We start from the raw sequence: 19,322 nt of genomic DNA on the forward strand, positions 1-19,322 counted from the left end.
AAACACATAAAGAGCTGTGATTGGTCCATAATGGTGGGCCAATCATAGTGCTCTATCTGCTTAGTGAACAAATCACAGAGCCTTATCCGCTTTGTGGGCCAATCAGGGCTCTCTATGTGCCTGGTGGGTGGGATGATGCAGAGTGAAACAAGATGGCGACAGCTCGTTTGAAACGGCTTTTACATCAATGTTGGACTATTAGAACTTGTGCTTCATTAGAATCAGGAGCAGATAGATGTGTTTAAGTGTTGTTGTTTTTTTTAGAAAAAATGACGTATTTTCTCCTTCTTCAACTGCGGACCTCATAAATGACGTCGGCGTGTCTTTTCACGAACTCTTAGAATTACAGGATTTTCACCCAAACAATCATCAGAGATCAAGCTAGTGACGGTTAGCGCCATGGCGCCATTCCACCAATCAGTGCGGAGTATAGCTCACCAAATACTGATGTGTCTGCAGAGCCAGAAAACTGCTCGGTCTCTAAAACCAACAATGCTAGGTTTATGAAGGTTGGCTAGTTGTGCTAAAGAAGGATACGTGTGTGTAAATGTTAAACTCATGAAGTTGGTGAAGTCTTAGCATGAAAATCAGATCTAGCATATTTGAACGTACGCCCTGAACAAGTTAAAGACGTCATGAAGATTTTTAGGTAAAATTAGTTGTTTTTTAGACATAATCTTAATATTCATGGTAACAGTAATAATAACAGTTATAATTAATATCGAATATATTTTAGAGTTTTAAACTAAGATTTCTCTGGGAACAATTATTTTGCCACCAATCTCGCCATCAGTGATGATGATGATGAACAGGAGGAAGATGACATTGAGGCAGATCATCAAATGTAAAATATTCTAAAATATTCTAAAAACCTGTATTTGATCAGAAATTGTATCTATTGTTCAACATCTTTTCAAAAAATTTCCACAATAATCCGTTTAAAAAAATATACTAGATTATTTAATAGTTGTGATTTATTCTGTATTATTCTAATTATTCTAATACATTCTAAAATGAGCTATATTGATCTCAAATGTCTTATAATCATCTGTATTATTCAAAATATTGTTTATTTAACTTGCTCATGTGTTTTATTTTGGGATTTCTTTTACCAGAACAGGGCCAACGTCCATATTTCATCACTTTGTTTTCTCTGATTTTCTGCATGAAAAAAAGATTTAACAACAGAAATACACTTTGGTTTTGGACTACAATAACACCCTGGGGTTGAAATTTAAAAGTTTTAAATATTTCAATGATTGCCCTAAAAAGGGTTCATTTAAAGCAGCTGTTCAATAGAATAAACTCCACAGTTCCTGGTTAAACATGTCAGGATGTGGATGTAAGGCCTTGGTGGACTCCCGCTAAAGGAGGACCTGAGATGTTAACCAGCCTAACCTCCCAATCATATGAATAAAAGTACAAGAGAGGGCTTTCTATTAAAAAGTCCTTTTATCATTTAATGATGTGGGAAAAAAACAATATTAGCAGAAATATTTTTACATCCTAACAGCTAAAACAGAAGTAAAAATCTAACTAAAACAAGCATGTTAACATAAAAAGATCAAATAAGAACAATTCCAGAAGACGAGTCCGTTCTATAAGATCTGCTGGCTCAATATCTCCCAGGAGCTTTCGTTCAACCTCAAAGAGCTCATAGAAAAGCTTCACGTCACTTCATCACACACACACACACACACACACACACACACACACACCCGCACGCGCACACTCACACAGACACACACACCCGCACACACGCATGCACTCACGCACACACACACACACAGGCACGTACGCACACACACACCCGCACGCATGCACACACACGCAGACACACACACACACTCACACACACACGCACATGCGCATGAACACACTCACGCACGCACACAAACACACACACATACACACACAAACACACACACACACACACGCACGCACACACACACACACGCACGCACACACACATATGCACCTGTCCAACCAGCCCGCCCGCAGGCAGTGCTATCGCTCATCAATAAGTCTCTTCATTGGTGATATTTTAGTTAAAAACCTGCAGTTTCAGATTACCCACTCTTTCTGGAGTCCTCAGAGCGATGTTCCCCAACCCTGGCCCTCAGGACACACTGACCTGCACGTTTCCCGTGTCACCTGATTCACCCGATTTACACTGGCTCCTCAGGAGGACATCGAGTGCTGCAGATGCCTGTTAATCACTCGTTCATGTAAGTCAGGTGTGTGGCAGCAGGGAAACCCTGGTGTTTAACAGGGCAACAGGGAAAACATGCAGGACATCTGAGGACCGGGGTTGGGAAACTCTGCCTTGAGGAGATGTTGGAGAGCGCTCCATCTGGTGACTCCCTCGTTCTCCTGGGTGACTTCAGTGCTCATGTGGGAAATAACGGTGAGACCTGGAGAGGTTTGTTTGGGAGGAAAGGCCCTTCTGATCTAAACCCAAGTGGTGTGTCTTCATTGGTCATACACTACTTGGCCCAAAAAGTCGCAGAGAAAAGAGGGTTTCACACTGATGTTTCAGTAGACCACTTTTAGCTCGGATTGTGACACACATTTGCTGTGGTGTCGTTTTTCTCCATCCAGTGTTGCATTAATGTTGCACCAAGATCTTGCACTGATGGTGGTAGAGTCTGACGGCTGCACAAAGCCCAAAGATTCTCAATGGGGTTAAGGTCTGGACTCTGTGGTGGGAAATAGCTGTCGAGCCGCGCTGACGCACGTTTGCGCATGCGCAGTGAGCAGTTCTGGTACTTTTTGGGTAGCAGCGGCTCGCAGCGCCGCTTCAACAGTGCCATACCCTCATGAGGGATGAGCAAAATATCAAATACGCCAGAAATTCATGCAAGCTCACGAGTGCTGATCGGTAGCTGGTCACGTGGTGTTAATCGCCTTTCGTAACCCCGTTATCCCACACAACGCTCAGCGCAAAACTCTCTCCGATCTTGTAGATCTTTGCACGAGGGGAAAATCGGCTCAAAAGAGAGAAACAGCCGTACAGTGTACTCCTGGCTTCAGAGAGGGTGAGAAGCTCCATCATCGGGGAGGGGCTCGGAGTAGATCTGCTGCTCCTCCACATCAACAGGAGCCAGTTGAGTGTAAACTGTTTCAGTGGATAAATAATTCTACAATACTGTGTTCAGTGAAAATCTCATCATATCCTGGAACTGAAAGACAAAAAGCTGTTCTCACAGCGGATTCACGTTTGATATCTCTGTTGGAGGCGAAGAAGGATAGAGGTTAGTTTTGATGCTAAACATGCTGGAGTTTCCTAAATGAACTGAGATTTCCACGAAGAGTTAGTGCTAACACTCTCATTCAGCGTCTAAGACTAGTTAGTGCCTAAAATTTGAGTCACTCGTCTCTTTCAGCATGCTAGGCACTAATAGATCAACACAACAGGCCCTCACACAGGAGCTGCATGCTGAATACCTTCTTCATCTGTGGTGGCATCATCATCAATGGTTTTCCATGCTGTGGGTGAACACTTCAGTCACTTCATACCTGGAAATGTTTGCTAGCAACCACAGAGCTAAATGTTCTTATTTGTTGTGTTTGGCTGAGGCGAGTCTCAACAGAGAGGCTGTCCAGATGCTCTAAGCTAACCGGCGGTGCAATTCTGTAAGCTGGTGGTTGAAGGATTTCCAGCTGATGCTAATACAGGGTATCTGCAGGTTTAAGGGAGCTAAATTTAAGACTTTTTAAGACCTTTTTTAAGGCCATTTTGACCAAATTTAAGCTATTTTTAAAATTAAATTTAAGCTATAATTTCCAGCTATTACCTGGAACTGGTGCTAACCACGTCGCGAACATGGGATTAGACATCCAGTTACCATTAAACTTGCACTTCCCCATGGCGCAAGCTCCCACTAGCTTAACCAGCTAATGTGCTCATCTAAAAATAGCCCCCTTTCACAACCAACTGAATGTGTACGGTTCCGCTTATGCCAGCTTGCCAATCAATTTCTCTCTGGGATTAATAAAGTATTTTTGAATTGAATTGAACATCAAACACCCAAAATGCTGAACACTAACTAGAAATTCACAATTTTTTTATAGAAATAAAAGAATCTTGTTTATTGAGTCTTTGGTAATTTAAGACATTTGGAAACTGTATTTAAGGATTATTTGTAATTTTTAAGGATTTTTAGGGCCTTAAATTTGTTAAAGCAAATTTAAGACTTTTTAAGGACCCGCGGATACCCTGTAATAAGTGTGTAAAACTCACCCTCCTCATCAGAAACGTCCAGCACTTCAGTCATGGTTTCTGGTACGTTCAACTTGTGCTTCTCTGTCACTGTCTGGTATCAGAAGGAAAGGAAATCCTAAATTATTGGTCATGCAGAACACCCAGCAGGCTTTTTGGCTAATGCCAGAAACAGAACAATGCTTACGATCTGGTCTGTGATGATTCAGTAAAACTATTCTAGGGAGATATCTGGGGTTTTATGTATACAAGTTAAATGTTCCTCATTCAGATTGTGGACCAGGGAAAATACATGACAAAACAAAGAAATGGACTGTTTTTGAGAGCATAGTTAACTTCTGACCATTGTGCCTATGGATGGGTACCTTTGACATTTGAATCGATACGGTACCAATTCCCGGTACCTACGAATCGACACCAGTACTTAATGGTACCAATTTTCGATATTTTGAGTGTCTAATAATTATTTAAATCGCCCATTTAATAAAATATATAACCTTATTTGATAAATACCATGATAAATAACATACAACAGTTTGTATTTTATCATCTTACAAAATTCTTCTCCATGAAAACTTTTGACAACAACTGTTTCTAAATGACGCTAAAACAAACCCAGCTCCATGTAGTCCTAATCCTCTTCTAATCCCTCTGGAATAACTCTGATGAGGAGACCATGTGTTATAAACTACAAATGAAATTAAAGCAAACTTCGATACCATAAATCCACCCAGTCAGTCGTGGAGGATGGCTGCTTATACTGAGTCAGGATTCTCTGGAGGTTTCTTCCTGTTAAAAGGGAGTTTTCCTCTCCACTGTCGCTATATGCTTGCTTAGTATGAGGATTACTGTAAAGTCACTGACACTAGTCAGTGACTTGATGCAACCTGCTGGGTTCCTTATATAGGAAACCTAATTTCTGATTGGCTTAATGAACTGACCTGAATTGGAATGTTTATTATGTGAAGTGCCTTGAGACGACTCTTGTTGTGATTTGGCGCTATATAAATAAACTTGAATTGAATAAAAAAATTGAATAACAGTTCGTATTTTAATATTGAAGTGTTTCACAAACTAAACCAGCTCCATGTACTCCTGTTCCTCTCCTTCCTTCTCTGGACCAACTGTGTTATGGTGGGTCCTTGTAGTTTTATAAACTGTGTGATGGTGGTCCTTGTAGTTTTATAAACTGTGTGATGGTGGTCCTTGTAGTTTTATAAACTGTGTGATGGTGGGTCCTTGTAGTTTTATAAACTGTGTGATGGTGGGTCCTTGTAGTTTTATAAACTGTGTGATGGTGGTCCTTGTAGTTTTATAAACTGTGTGATGGTGGGTCCTTGTAGTTTTATAAACTGTGTGATGGTGGGTCCTTGTAGTTTTATAAACTGTGTGATGGTGGGTCCTTGTAGTTTTATAAACTGTGTGATGGTGGTTCTTGTAGTTTTATAAACTGTGTGATGGTGGTCCTTGTAGTTTTATAAACTGTGTGATGGTGGGTCCTTGTAGTTTTATAAACTGTGTGATGGTGGGTCCTTGTAGTTTTATAAACTGTGTGATGGTGGTCCTTGTAGTTTTATAAACTGTGTGATGGTGGGTCCTTGTAGTTTTATAAACTGTGTGATGGTGGGTCCTTGTAGTTTTATAAACTGTGTGATGGTGGGTCCTTGTAGTTTTATAAACTGTGTGATGGTGGTTCTTGTAGTTTTATAAACTGTGTGATGGTGGTCCTTGTAGTTTTATAAACTGTGTGATGGTGGTCCTTGTAGTTTTATAAACTGTGTGATGGTGGTCCTTGTAGTTTTATAAACTGTGTGATGGTGGTCCTTGTAGTTTTATAAACTGTGTGATGGTGGTTCTTGTAGTTTTATAAACTGTGTGATGGTGGTTCTTGTAGTTTTATAAACTGTGTGATGGTGGTCCTTGTAGTTTTATAAACTGTGTGATGGTGGTCCTTGTAGTTTTATAAACTGTGTGATGGTGGTCCTTGTAGTTTTATAAACTGTGTGATGGTGGGTCCTTGTAGTTTTATAAACTGTGTGATGGTGGTCCTTGTAGTTTTATAAACTGTGTGATGGTGGGTCCTTGTAGTTTTATAAACTGTGATGGTGGTCCTTGTAGTTTTATAAACTGTGTGATGGTGGTCCTTGTAGTTTTATAAACTGTGTGATGGTGGGTCCTTGTAGTTTTATAAACTGTGTGATGGTGGGTCCTTGTAGTTTTATAAACTGTGTGATGGTGGGTCCTTGTAGTTTTATAAACTGTGTGATGGTGGTCCTTGTAGTTTTATAAACTGTGTGATGGTGGTCCTTGTAGTTTTATAAACTGTGTGATGGTGGTCCTTGTAGTTTTATAAACTGTGTGATGGTGGTCCTTGTAGTTTTATAAACTGTGTGATGGTGGTCCTTGTAGTTTTATAAACTGTGTGATGGTGGTCCTTGTAGTTTTATAAACTGTGTGATGGTGGTCCTTGTAGTTTTATAAACTGTGTGATGGTGGTCCTTGTGGTTTTATAAACTGTGTGATGGTGGTCCTTGTAGTTTTATAAACTGTGTGATGGTGGTCCTTGTAGTTTTATAAAATGTGTGATGGTGGTCCTTGTAGTTTTATAAACTGTGTGATGGTGGTCCTTGTAGTTTTATAAACTGTGTGATGGTGGTCCTTGTAGTTTTATAAACTGTGTGATGGTGGTCCTTGTAGTTTTATAAACTGTGTGATGGTGGTCCTTGTAGTTTTATAAACTGTGTGATGGTGGTTCTTGTAGTTTTATAAACTGTGTGATGGTGGTCCTTGTAGTTTTATAAACTGTGTGATGGTGGTCCTTGTAGTTTTATAAACTGTGTGATGTGGTCCTTGTAGTTTTATAAACTGTGTGATGGTGGTCCTTGTAGTTTTATAAACTGTGTGATGGTGGTCCTTGTAGTTTTATAAACTGTATGATGGTGGTTCTTGTAGTTTTATAAACTGTGTGATGGTGGTCCTTGTAGTTTTATAAACTGTGTGATGGTGGTCCTTGTAGTTTTATAAACTGTGTGATGGTGGTCCTTGTAGTTTTATAAACTGTGTGATGGTGGTTCCTTGTAGTTTTATAAACTGTGTGATGGTGGGTCCTTGTAGTTTTATAAACTGTGTGATGGTGGTTCTTGTAGTTTTATAAACTGTGTGATGGTGGTTCTTGTAGTTTTATAAAATGTGTGATGGTGGTCCTTGTAGTTTTATAAACTGTGTGATGGTGGTTCCTTGTAGTTTTATAAACTGTGTGATGGTGGTCCCTGTAGTTTTATAAACTGTGTGATGGTGGTTCCTTGTAGTTTTATAAACTGTGTGATGTGGTCCTTGTACTTTTATAAACTGTGTGATGGTGGTTCTTGTAGTTTTATAAAGTGTATGATGGTGGTCCTTGTAGTTTTATAAACTGTGTGGTGGTGGTTCTTGTAGTTTTATAAACTGTGTGATGGTGGTTCCTTGTAGTTTTATAAACTGTGTGATGGTGGTTCTTGTAGTTTTATAAACTGTGTGATGGTGGTCCATGTAGTTTTATAAACTGTGTGATGGTGGTCCTTGTAGTTTTATTAACTGTGTGATGGTGGTCCTTGTAGTTTTATAAACTGTGTGATGGTGGTCCTTGTAGTTTTATAAACTGTGTGATGGTGGTCCTTGTAGTTTTATAAACTGTGTGATGGTGGTCCTTGTAGTTTTATAAACTGTGTGATGGTGGGTCCTTGTAGTTTTATAAACTGTGTGATGGTGGGTCCTTGTAGTTTTATAAACTGTGTGATGGTGGTTCTTGTAGTTTTATAAACTGTGTGATGGTGGTTCTTGTAGTTTTATAAACTGTGTGATGGTGGTCCTTGTAGTTTTATAAACTGTGTGATGGTGGTTCCTTGTAGTTTTATAAACTGTGTGATGGTGGTCCTTGTAGTTTTATAAACTGTGTGATGGTGGTTCCTTGTAGTTTTATAAACTGTGTGATGTGGTCCTTGTACTTTTATAAACTGTGTGATGGTGGTTCTTGTAGTTTTATAAAGTGTATGATGGTGGATCTTGTAGTTTTATAAACTGTGATGGTGGTCCTTGTAGTTTTATAAACTGTGTGGTGGTGGTTCTTGTAGTTTTATAAACTGTGTGATGGTGGTTCTTGTAGTTTTATAAACTGTGTGATGGTGGTTCTTGTAGTTTTATAAACTGTGTGATGGTGGTCCTTGTAGTTTTATAAACTGTGTGATGGTGGTCCTTGTAGTTTTATAAACTGTGTGATGGTGGTCCTTGTATTTTTATAAACTGTGTGATGGTGGTTCTTGTAGTTTTATAAACTGTTAATTAAACTGAAGCGAACATCTCTGCTGTAAACTACGTTTACTGTGTATCTTCATTCATTTTGTTGTTCTTTTTCAAACAGTTTTATTTTCCTACTCAGAAGTTGGAACTTCCCAGGAGAAAGAGAACACACCGTTAGCTACGTAAACAAAAACTAAACTACCAAGCTAACGTCAGCTTAATCAGTTTATTTAGCTGCTGGAGCAGATTAAGATGCCCCACACCCAGATCGTTGTCACTGGTTTCATCATCACCCAGTAACCCATCCCAGTTAGTGAGGTGGACCCAAACTTCAGAACACTCCCTCTCTGCCATGCTGCTCTGTTTACAGCTTGCCCACAGTGACTGATGACGTTGCACCGGCGCACGGCACGGGTACCAAAACAAGGCAATGTTTCATGTGATGCGACTTGGTACTCAGTCGGTACTGTGGCTTAAAAGTCCTGATAATAACTTTTTGTTTTCATTGACTTTTGATGTGCTAATACTAGTTTATCCGTTTAATTATAGATCCACTAGGATAAATACAATAAAGTTTATCTTTCACCAAATACAATATTTACTAAGACATCACAATATAACTATAGACACATTACTTGTCTGTGTGTGTGTGTGTGTGTGTGTGTGTGTGTGTGCGTGCGTGCGTGCGTGTGTGTGTGTGTGTGTGTGTGTCTTTGTCTGCCTGCTCTGTCTTCTTGATCCCCAGTGAGTCATGGAGGATGGCTGCTTATACTGAGCCAGGATTCTCTGGAGGTTTCTTCCTGTTAAAAGGGAGTTTTCCTCTCCACTGTCGCTGCATGCTTGCTTAGTATGAGGATTGCTGTATAGTCACTGACACTTGTCAGTGACTTGATGCAATTTGCTGGGTTCCTTATATAGGAAACATTATTTCTGATTGGCTTAATGAACTGTGAATTGGAATGTTTATTATGTGAAGTGCCTTGAGACGACTCTTGTCATGATTTGGCGCTATATAAATAAACTTGAATTGAATTGAATTGAATTAAAAGTACCAAATTCGGTACTCATCCCTAATTGTGTCACAAAGTTAACTACCTGTCAAGCATGGTGGTGGAAGCAGCATGCTGTGGTACTGATGCACGACGAAGATAAAATAAAAACACCAAAACCGACTTCATCTGAAACCAGATATGGGGTGCTCAACCTGCGGACCTTCTCCAACGGCTCTTACTACATTTGGCTATAAAGGATGAAGAACTAGCTCCTGATTTTAATATAGATCTAATAAAATGCTGATTTAAACAGCTTTTCAGTTTTTGGATGGAAAGATTGCATTGAATCTCCATAACAGAAGGACACCTGTAATATTTTTAGTCTGATGTTTAAGTAGGTATTTTAGATCTGTTCAATCATCTCCTGTATCATCTGTGTCCCTCCAAGCCCCCTCGTTCAGGAGCTAACCTCGGCAGGGCGAGTGTGTGGCGTACCGTTGTTGTGGTTATGATTTCCTCGGTGACGACCCTCAGAGTGTCCACCACTGAGATGTAGCCCAGTCGACGAGCAATTCCCAACGCTGTGTTACCATTCTGGGAAAAGGAACATCAAACAGATATCAGATGTGTGTTTGCAAAGGTGTGGACCTCCATGCGTGTATGAGTGTTTACACACCACGGTAATAGCATTGGGCTTGGCACCGTGTTGCAGGAGAACATTGATGATGTGTGTGTTTCCTTGCTGGGCTGCTTGGTGAAGAGGAGTGTATCCATTCTGGGGACAAACACATCCTGTTACACATCAACAGAGGAAGATGAAATCTAATTTAACCTGGAGTCAAACTCCAGGTGGCATATGACGCTGGTCTACCTTGGTCTTGGCGTTCACACTGGCTCCATTCTGAAGCAGGAAGTTGACCATCTTTGCGTTACCATAGTGACATGCCACAATTAGCGGAGTGTAGCCCAGCTGTGGCACAACAGATCATCAGAGACAATGAAAACACAAACACGAGGAACTGTAATAAACACCAACACTCAGAGGAGGGTTTAGACTCACCTTGGTCTGCTGGTCCAGGCTGGCTCCGTTCTTGGTGAGGATCTCAGCCACAGATACTTTATCCTCCTGGGCTGCCAGATGGAGGGCAGTCAGGCCACTCTGCATGAGGAAACAGAGCAGTAACGTGAAGAAGCGCTAGTAAAGACACAGGGAAGACCCGGAGCTCTGAGCTCATCATCACCTTGGTGGGGACGTTGATTTGTGCCCCCTTGCTGATCAGCAGAGCAGCCATGTCTGCGTGGCCCTCCTGGGCGGCCAGATGAAGGGGAGTGACACCCTGCTTGGTCAGGATGTTGGTCTCTGCGCCGTACTGCAGCAGCACTGCAGCAATATCCATCTGGTTCTTCTTAGCTGCGATGTGCAGGGGAGTGTAGCCGTTCTGGTGGGTGTGGGACAGACACTGGAGTCAGACGTTAACGCCGAGTCTCAAAGGATTTTATTTACTACTGATCTCTCCTGCAGGCCCAAGTCATCCACGACAAGGGTCCTGCAGTCCATCCTTGCCCTGAGCCCACACTGCTCCTCACAGTCACCCAGTGGTGTTTAACCAGCACACACACATGTCAGATGGACAGTCTTCTGACCTTCATCATGCCATTATTTCTGATTGTGCATTTAAACCTGGTTCATTTGTTTTATTGTTTGGAGTGGGGCTGAAAACCAAACCAGCTACCGGTACTGCTCTTTGAGCTTCAAAAAATGTTAACGCCAGATTTCATCGACCTAACTGGCCTCAAAGTCTTGGGCTGCGAGCAAACGAACTGCTGCGTGTGGGAACAGAGGCCAAAACCAGAGAGAGCTGACAGAAGGGGACTCGCAGAGTTCAACTAGGACTAGGTCAGGGAGCAAGAGACCCAATGGACCTCCTAAACCGGACAGAACCATAGTTAGAGACTCGGTGCAGGGCTGAAGCTCAGAGAAAAGCTCACACTCGTTTATCAGTGATCCAAGCCAAAATGTCATGAGGTCAGACACGAGCTCTAAGTAGGCGTGTTTATTTTTGTGACAGTTTGAAGCTGAATAAATGAAACTGAAGTATTTAGAAGGCCTGCATGTGAAAGCAAGGGAGTTATCCTAAAACTAAAGGGTTTGTAAAGCAGCTGGTGTTAAATGCAGATTTGATATTAAATGGTTTTATTAGCAATACTGATGTGACATTAAGGCCCTGTCCACACGTAGCCGGGGATCCGCCAAAACGTAGATATTTTTCAATCAATCAATCAAATTTTATTTCTAAAGCGCTTTTCAAACAAAGTGTGATTCAAAGTGCTTTACAAAATGACCCCAGATTCCCATAACAGGTTAAAATCATTTACAAACATATGCAAGCACACGCACACACAGACTCACACACATACACAAGTAAAAATTATATTAGGCTGAGTCCAGATGAGCCAAGTATGGTAACGCAAGGAAACGCCATCAGAGGAGCCGTCTGCCCCGGCAGCATCAGGTCTTCCACACTAAGTCAGGGGGCTCATTGGAGGGGGGGCATAGACCCCCACCTATAGAGCGCCCAGGAAGCTACAGTCGACCACCGCTCCCGGGGCAGAGGGCCCCCACAGAGGAAACACTGGATTAAAATGAGTAAAAATGTAATAAATGAGCTAATATAAATGACAAAAATTAGAAAATAAGTAATAAATAAAATTATATAGACAGCAAAATAATAATTTAAATAATAAAACTGTGCTAAAGTATAATTATTTAGAACATGCAAAGCAAGTAATAAAATATAATCATGTAAAACGAGAAATAAAACTGTAGAAAATATTTAGATAAAAGCTAACCTAAAAAGACGGGTCTTGAGTCTTGACTTAAAAACATGAACGTTCTCTGCGGCCCCGAGGTCCTCCGGCAGCTACGCTTTGGTCTGTCATCCACATGAAAACGGAGTTTTTTCACACGAAAACGGATCTTTTTAAAAACTCCGGCCAAAGTGAAGATCTGCGTTTTCTCCGTTTTGGGTGTCTGCGTGTGGACGGACAAAACCGGAGTTTTGAGGTCCGCAACGTCACTTTCCGCGACAAAAAAATGCTGACATCACGTGTGCGACCTGTGTTTACACTAGCCGACAGCATGGATGCCCTCAGAGCTGCGCTCGCTTTATCAATTGTCCAAGCGCTTTCTGCTTGTTTGTTTTTGCAAGCGGAATTACTGCTCCTTGCGGAAGACCACAGACGAAGGACGAGGTTAAGAACGGGGGAAGTACTGCCGCCTACAGGTCTGGCATGTCCTTAACAACATATTTATCCGGGTACGTGTGGACAGTTTTCTTTTTAAACGAGGTGGTGTGGATGCAAGTTTTTGGAGGGGCGGATATTCGTTTTTCAAAAAGCCCGGCTATGTGTGGACTAGGCCTTAGTCATACAGCTTCTCACCTTAGCCATGGTGTGTGGTGACGCTCCTTTGTCCAGCAGCAGGAGCGCCACCTTCTGGTTATCATAATGTGCTGCGACATGGAGAGGCGTGAGGCCGTTCTGTGGGGAGGGACGGGGGTGCAGGAGGATTAAACAGGAGTTAGTGAGGATTCATGTGAAGGGTTAAAGCACCGTGGAAGGCTGGGTTGTTCTGAAGTTTTGAAGCACGTGTTTGAATCCAAATGAGGAAACATCTAACTTACCATCGCCTCCGCAGTCAGGCGAACCTCCACACAGAAAACCATCAAGTTTAAAACTCATGTGATAGAAAAGATTTAATAACAACCGTCCGTACAACCCAGACATGGCGCTGGTGGTTCAAAGCCTGCGAGCACAAGTTACAGCAGAGTGACTTCATGTTGAATTCTACCTTTCCAGCAGAATCAGGAGGGGCACAACGCTGCAGCAGGAGTTTGGTCACGTCCAGGTTTCCATACTTGGCTGCAACATGCAGGGGAGTGAAACCTTTCTGTGGGGAGAAGGAGGAATGAAGGTCAGATCTGTGTCCCAACAGGTCGGTCTCCTTCCATTTAACTGCTTATATTTCTTTTTACAACTTTGTTGGGTTCAAAGCCAGCTTGTCTCTGACATATCTAAGTCCAGCTCCATGTTTCTGTCCGAGCAACAAAAATCGGCTCTGCCAGCACGTTGTAACGCAACAGGATTTACATTCACAACCATTTCTGTTTTCTTCCGGCTCTTGAAGGGTGCAGACGCTTTTTTCCTCCTCTCCTCCATATCTTATCCTCAGGGCCCTTTGTCTGTGTGTGTGTGCTGGGTGCACGGCTGCTTCTGCATTTTTCTGGAAACTGAAATCACTAAAATGGATCTCGTCCGTTGGTCACTCAACGTGGTTGATCAAATTTTACAACCATGAGAACGGGAGATGGGGCTCCCGGATGCCCCTCCGGGACAGACCAGCTGTCTGTGGAGGACTCTGAAGACGTGTGGACATTCGTGGTGTTGGTGTCGGGTTTCCTGCTGATTGGCCTTGGAGGCTACCTGGCTTACTGGAAAATTAACGACCTGTCGAGGAATATTGGCCTCATCCCGGAGCTCAGAGATGGTTTGCACCGTGCTATGAATTCACAGACTCACATAAATGTCGAGCTTGGGACTTTGGCCGAGATTCATTCATCGGCACAAAGATGGATGCCATCAAGGAGAGAGTGGACGAATCAGCACGGATTGGGATAGATTAATGTCCATTATTGGGATTCTGAGAGGTTGAGGACCAACAAACTGTAAGACAGAGAGGAAATTATCTCTGTCTGGCCCCAAAACAATTTCTAATCGGAATCTGGCGCCCTTGAGCCTGCAAGGCTCCAACGAAAACTCCCCCCTCAGAAGATATGTGGAATGTGCTGTCGCTATGGCAACTCAGCTCTGTCTCTTATCCCAGCCTGGGCGGGACTGTGGGAAGGCCGCTGAAGCTTCCAGGGTCACTGCAACCCTCCAACCCTCAATGCTCCTCCCCCATCCACACCGAGGTGACATGTGCTGCTTATCGTGGCTGCAGGAACTGAAGTGGGGATAGTCCCAACCCACCACCCCCACCTAGTGGACACTTATGTTGTGTTGTCTGAAGTCTGTTGCATATCTATCTGAGGAGTTTTTTTGCAGAGCAAAGCTGCCCTCCTGGTGGGAGAGCAACTCTTGAGTTGCTTTTTTTCCCTCCCCCTGAACCAATCCTCAAGTAACCTTCTGATCTCTATTTAGTTAGCACGACTCAGGGTTGTGAATGACCACAGTCACCAATTCTTGTCATGTGTCTTGCCCATGTGTGTCTGATCTCTGAATTGTGTGTACTGAAACTCTAATTTCCCCCTGGGATTAATAAAGTATCTTTGATTTGATTTGATTCTAAACTAGCAGCAGCTAAATGTAGCATTTCTAGTGTCTGGTAGAGGGCTGCACGGCGGGTAGCTGGCAGTCCTGTTGCTGCACAGCGAGAAGGCTGCGGGTTCAAATCCTGGCCCTTGGTCTTTCTGCATGGCGTTAGCATGTTCTCCCCCTGCATGTGTGTTGAGTTAACTGGAGACGGTCCCTAGCTGTGACCGGTTGGTTGTCTTCGTGTGTGAGAATGGTGGACTGAGGACCTGTCCAGGGTGTCCTTCTACAGCCTCATCTAAACTTCTAATTTATTTAAGTGTGCAAGCAACACTACAGAGAACCTGATTCCTTCCAGCAGAGGGAGCACTGATGCAGAAGGTTTGTTACCGTTTCGTTCAGAGGTAAAACAGGTAACGCGGGTCATGAAAGTTGGAGGAGAGAAAAAGAAGATATATCTATAAATAGATGTTACAACATGAAAGCTTTCATGGTTTGGTTTCCAAGGCAACAGCCACACCCCTTCTCCCCAGAGAGGAGCAGGATGAGAGGGTGTTACGGTGTCGACAGCAAGACAGAGCCGGACCTCTGAACTCTGATAAATGTGACCTGTTCTTGTGACGGTATAAATAAATCAGTCCTTCTGACTCTGGAAGCAAAACAGAGCTGAACCCTCAGGTGAGCATCTCTGAAATCCTGCAGAGGAATCACAGATGGTACCGAGGCTTCGGGCGCAAGCAGCAGCTTTAGGGTCAAAGGGTACTAAAACCATCTCCAGCTTCATGCTTGGGCGTCCATGTTTGGGGCTCATTTTATTTTCTGCTAAACAAAAAGTAGCTCCGAGTCTCTAGATGCTGCAAATCTGTTTACATTCCTCTGGGAGTTTTCCATTTTGCCCTAAAAAAAACAAACAGCTCTCTCCAACTGCTGAACTAACATTTCACCTCGGCGCTCTTTGCCATCGGGGCTTCAGTAAGCAGAAAGAAATGCTGCAAACGGTCAGCGGTGCATCGCATTTAAGCTGCTGAATCGGTGTGCTCCCTGTGTTCATGATGCATTTATAACTGAATTTCAGCAAACACCCTAAAAAGGAAATCTCTAAGCACAAGTTGTGAAATTTTGCACGGCTGTACGTGTTCATCTTTTGGTTCTTTGTACTGTATTCCCTGTTTTCCTGTCCTGAGCCCTGTTAGTGACAAGCAATAACAATAAAAAGCAGCGGACTTGTGGAGAAATCACAGGAAGTGCTGCAGCATTACCCGCTCAGTGGTAACATGTCCACCCTGCGACTGGGAGATTGGACATCAAATCCTGGTCGGGTCGTACCAAATGGGACCCAACGCCTCCCTGCTTGGCACGCAGCTTTAGGGGTTGGATTGGGGAATTAAACCACCAAATGGTTCCTGAGCACGGTCACAGCTGCAGCTCACATCTCACTAATGGGGATGGGTCAACTGCAGAGGACGATTATCACCACACCAGTGTGAGTGACAGCTATGGGACTTTAATCTTGGTCTTTAATTCACAGACGGTGGTGAGGTAGGGAATGAGAGAGAGAGGAGGTAAACAAGTGTGACCGGTACTGCCCTCGAATGGTTTAAGTCGTACCTTAATGGTCGGTGTTTTAGTGTTCATGTTGGAGACTGCTCTTCTCCCAATGTCCCACTTCCATGGGGAGTACCGCAGGGCTCCATCCTGGGTCCTCTCCTCTTTTCTATTTACATGCTACCACTTGGTAAGATTTTAGCAAGTCTCGGGGTTAACTACCACTTTCATGCAGATGATTGCCAGATCTACCTTCAAATCAACCAACAGCACTCATTTTCTCTAATGTCAGAATGCCTCTCCCAGGTCAGATCCTGGCTTTCTCAAAACTGCCTACGGCTAAATGACAGCAAATCAGATGCCATACTTTTTAGCCCCACTGACACGAATGGTGCTTTAGATGTCTCAACTCATCCACTCAATCTCAAATCATGTGCCTCTAGCCTAGGTGTGAAACTGGACCCTGACCTTTCAATGTCTTCACAAGTCAACGCTACTGTCAAGTCCTGCTTTTTCCAACTCCGCCGCATCACTCGTCTTAAGTCAATCCTCAAACGCCCGGATCTTGAGTCAGTCATTCATGCTTTCATTACTTCATGTCTGGATTACGCATATTCTGTCCTGATTGGGATTAATGCTTCAGCCTTAAGCAAACTGCAGAAGGTTCAAAATGCTGCGGCCAGATTTTTAACCGACAGAGGCATGCACATCATCACACCCGTCCTCGCAGATTTACACTGGCTCCCAGTCAAATTTAGGATTAACTTCAAGGTCTTGTTATATGTTTACAAGGCTTTGTACCGCCCATCCCCATCCTATCTGAAGGACCTGCTGACCCCATATGGTCCCACCCGTGCCCTTCGGTCAGCAGATCATCCGCTGCTTGTTGTTCCGACGGTTCGGTACAAATCCCGGGGGGGGGGAGCGTGCCTTCTCTTGTGCAGCCCCAAAACTCTGGAACTCTGCCCCTCCGTGTGCGTCTGGCTCCCTCTGTCAGCAGTTTCAAGTCGGCCCTGAAAACGCACTTCTTTAGCATTGCCTTCCCTCTGTGACACTTTGATGACAATCCAGCACCGGATCTGAGTTTTTAATTCCATTTTTATGATTCAGTTGCACACTTCTGGCACCTCGCACCATCTGGTAGCTTATTTCCTTTTATTTGTGCCATTTCAAATATTTTTATCATTCGTCGCATTATTTTATTTTTTATAGTGCTGTTAACTGTTCTCCTATTTTATTGTTTTTAGTAGGATGTTTTATCTCGGACTATTTATGCTTTGTTCTTATGTATTTTGCCTGTTCTTATTGCGTTTCTTGATCAAGCATTTGGCGTTTTTGTCCAGTACTTTGGTTAGCTGCCATGCTATTTTGAAATGGTGCTTCATAAAAACATATGGTACGGTACGGTAAATGAAACATTAACTTCTGAACTTTGTTTTCAGACTGCTGGAGGTCGGAGAGCTCCTCCACCCACCTTGGTGGCTAGTGAGTGTGATGCTCCAGCCTCCAGCAGGACTGAGGCGGTCTCCACCTGCCCCTCCCTGGCTGAGATGTGGAGCGGGGTATAGCCGTTGGTTGTGGCGGCATCAGGATGGGCCATGTGCTGCAGCAGCAGCTGCACGATCTCCGTTTTACCCAGACGGGATGCAATGTGAAGGGGAGTCTGGTCCTCCTGGATGAGAGCAGGGTTACCAGTGTTCAGTGAGCAGCACTTACTTAATCCTTCCTACCAAGGTCCTAGAAAAGGCCCGCTGCTGTGATCTCACCCGCGCTCGTGCATCCACCATAGCTCCGTTCCTCAGCAGACATCTGACCACCTCCACCTGACCCGCCCTGGCTGCCATGTGTAAGGCTGTTTCTCCACGCTAAGAAGAAAACACACTTAAACCTACTGAACGAACGGGTCAACGTGCTTCTCCTCCTCCTCCCGTCACTCACAATGTTGCTGACATCCGGTGAGGCTCCGTTTTGCAGCAGCAGCAGGACGATGTTCAAGTGACCCATGAAAGCTGCCACGTGGATGGGAGTCAGACCCGACTGAGCACAACACAGAAACAATCAGACGGCTGCTTTTTGAATACCAGCATGCACTTTGAACACATTTCAATAAGAATTGTAAAGCACTTCTGTGATGGCCTGGATAGAAGCTCCATATTTGACCAGCAGTTCCATCACTTTCACTCGGTTCTTCTTACAGGCTATGTGCAGCGGAGTGAAGCCGTTCTGTGGAGGAAACAAGGAAGGAGACCGTAAACAAATCAAGGTGCAGCGGGTTCCTGCAGGTTGGCGGGATGATCCCTCAGGTGGATCCTGCCTCATGACCTACCAGTGCCCTGGCGTTGGGACTGGCTCTCTTATCTAGCAGCAGTTTGGTGACTCTGTAGTGTCCACAGTGGGCCGCCACATGCAGCGCCGTCAGGTAGTCCAGCGTAACATCGTCAACAGGAGCCTTGTGCTGCAAAAGGTGTTTGACGCATTCGACGTGGTCACCTTGTGCAGCCATGTGTAGAGGGGAGAGCCCGTTCTAGACGTGGGGGAGAGTTCATTTAGGTTTAGTCAGTGTTAGTGAACCGTTTTAGCTAGCAGCTAAAGGTTTTCCCTTCCACATCTGTGTGGTTTTCAGCAGAAACCAGTCATCCCCGTCCTCCCAGTACCAAACACCTAACCATTGCAGCATGTCTAATTCATCAGAATGCAGAATCCGTGTTAGTGGTGCCGGAAGAAACACCACGACATGGTCTGCTAGCAGGAATGGCAGAAGAAGAGTTGCACCAAAACAAACCTCACTACAATTTTAAAGGTGTGGTTCACTAAAAAAAAAAACTTTAATGATTATTTCCAGTGTTTCCCCTACATGGGCTCAACCGTGGTAATGAAATATCAGTCATTCACCCATTCACACGCTGGCGGTGATGAGCTACGATGTAGCCACAGCTGCCCTGGGGCGCCCTGACAGAGGTGAGGCTGCCGAGCACAGG

General features: G+C 43.7%; 1 protein-coding gene across 41 annotated transcripts in view; it reads right to left on the bottom strand.

The window, feature by feature from the left end:
* ank2b (ankyrin 2b, neuronal) overlaps window positions 1-19,322 on the bottom strand; it is a 202,816-nt gene that overhangs the window by 58,900 nt on the left and 124,594 nt on the right. For 26 of the 41 annotated variants that reach the window (XM_070549708.1, XM_070549707.1, XM_070549693.1 and 23 more), the window contains 14 exons: window positions 18,671-18,868; window positions 18,469-18,567; window positions 18,283-18,381; window positions 18,111-18,209; window positions 17,819-18,016; window positions 13,340-13,438; window positions 12,931-13,029; window positions 10,731-10,928; window positions 10,550-10,648; window positions 10,361-10,459; window positions 10,166-10,264; window positions 9,985-10,083; window positions 4,244-4,316; window positions 3,448-3,489 (listed from right to left, as the gene is read on the bottom strand). In XM_070549708.1, coding sequence (XP_070405809.1) covers window positions 3,448-3,489; window positions 4,244-4,316; window positions 9,985-10,083; window positions 10,166-10,264; window positions 10,361-10,459; window positions 10,550-10,648; window positions 10,731-10,928; window positions 12,931-13,029; window positions 13,340-13,438; window positions 17,819-18,016; window positions 18,111-18,209; window positions 18,283-18,381; window positions 18,469-18,567; window positions 18,671-18,868 — 1,600 coding nt within the window. Of the gene's footprint in view, window positions 1-3,447; window positions 3,490-4,243; window positions 4,317-9,984; window positions 10,084-10,165; window positions 10,265-10,360; window positions 10,460-10,549; window positions 10,649-10,730; window positions 10,929-12,930; window positions 13,030-13,172; window positions 13,197-13,339; window positions 13,439-17,818; window positions 18,017-18,110; window positions 18,210-18,282; window positions 18,382-18,468; window positions 18,568-18,670; window positions 18,869-19,322 lie in introns of all 41 variants that reach the window. The other 15 variants (XM_070549697.1, XM_070549711.1, XM_070549695.1 and 12 more) reach the window with 4 other exon arrangements.

This window comes from Nothobranchius furzeri, chromosome 3 (genome assembly GCF_043380555.1).
Source record: "Nothobranchius furzeri strain GRZ-AD chromosome 3, NfurGRZ-RIMD1, whole genome shotgun sequence".
Classification (NCBI taxonomy): Eukaryota; Metazoa; Chordata; class Actinopteri; order Cyprinodontiformes; family Nothobranchiidae; genus Nothobranchius; species Nothobranchius furzeri.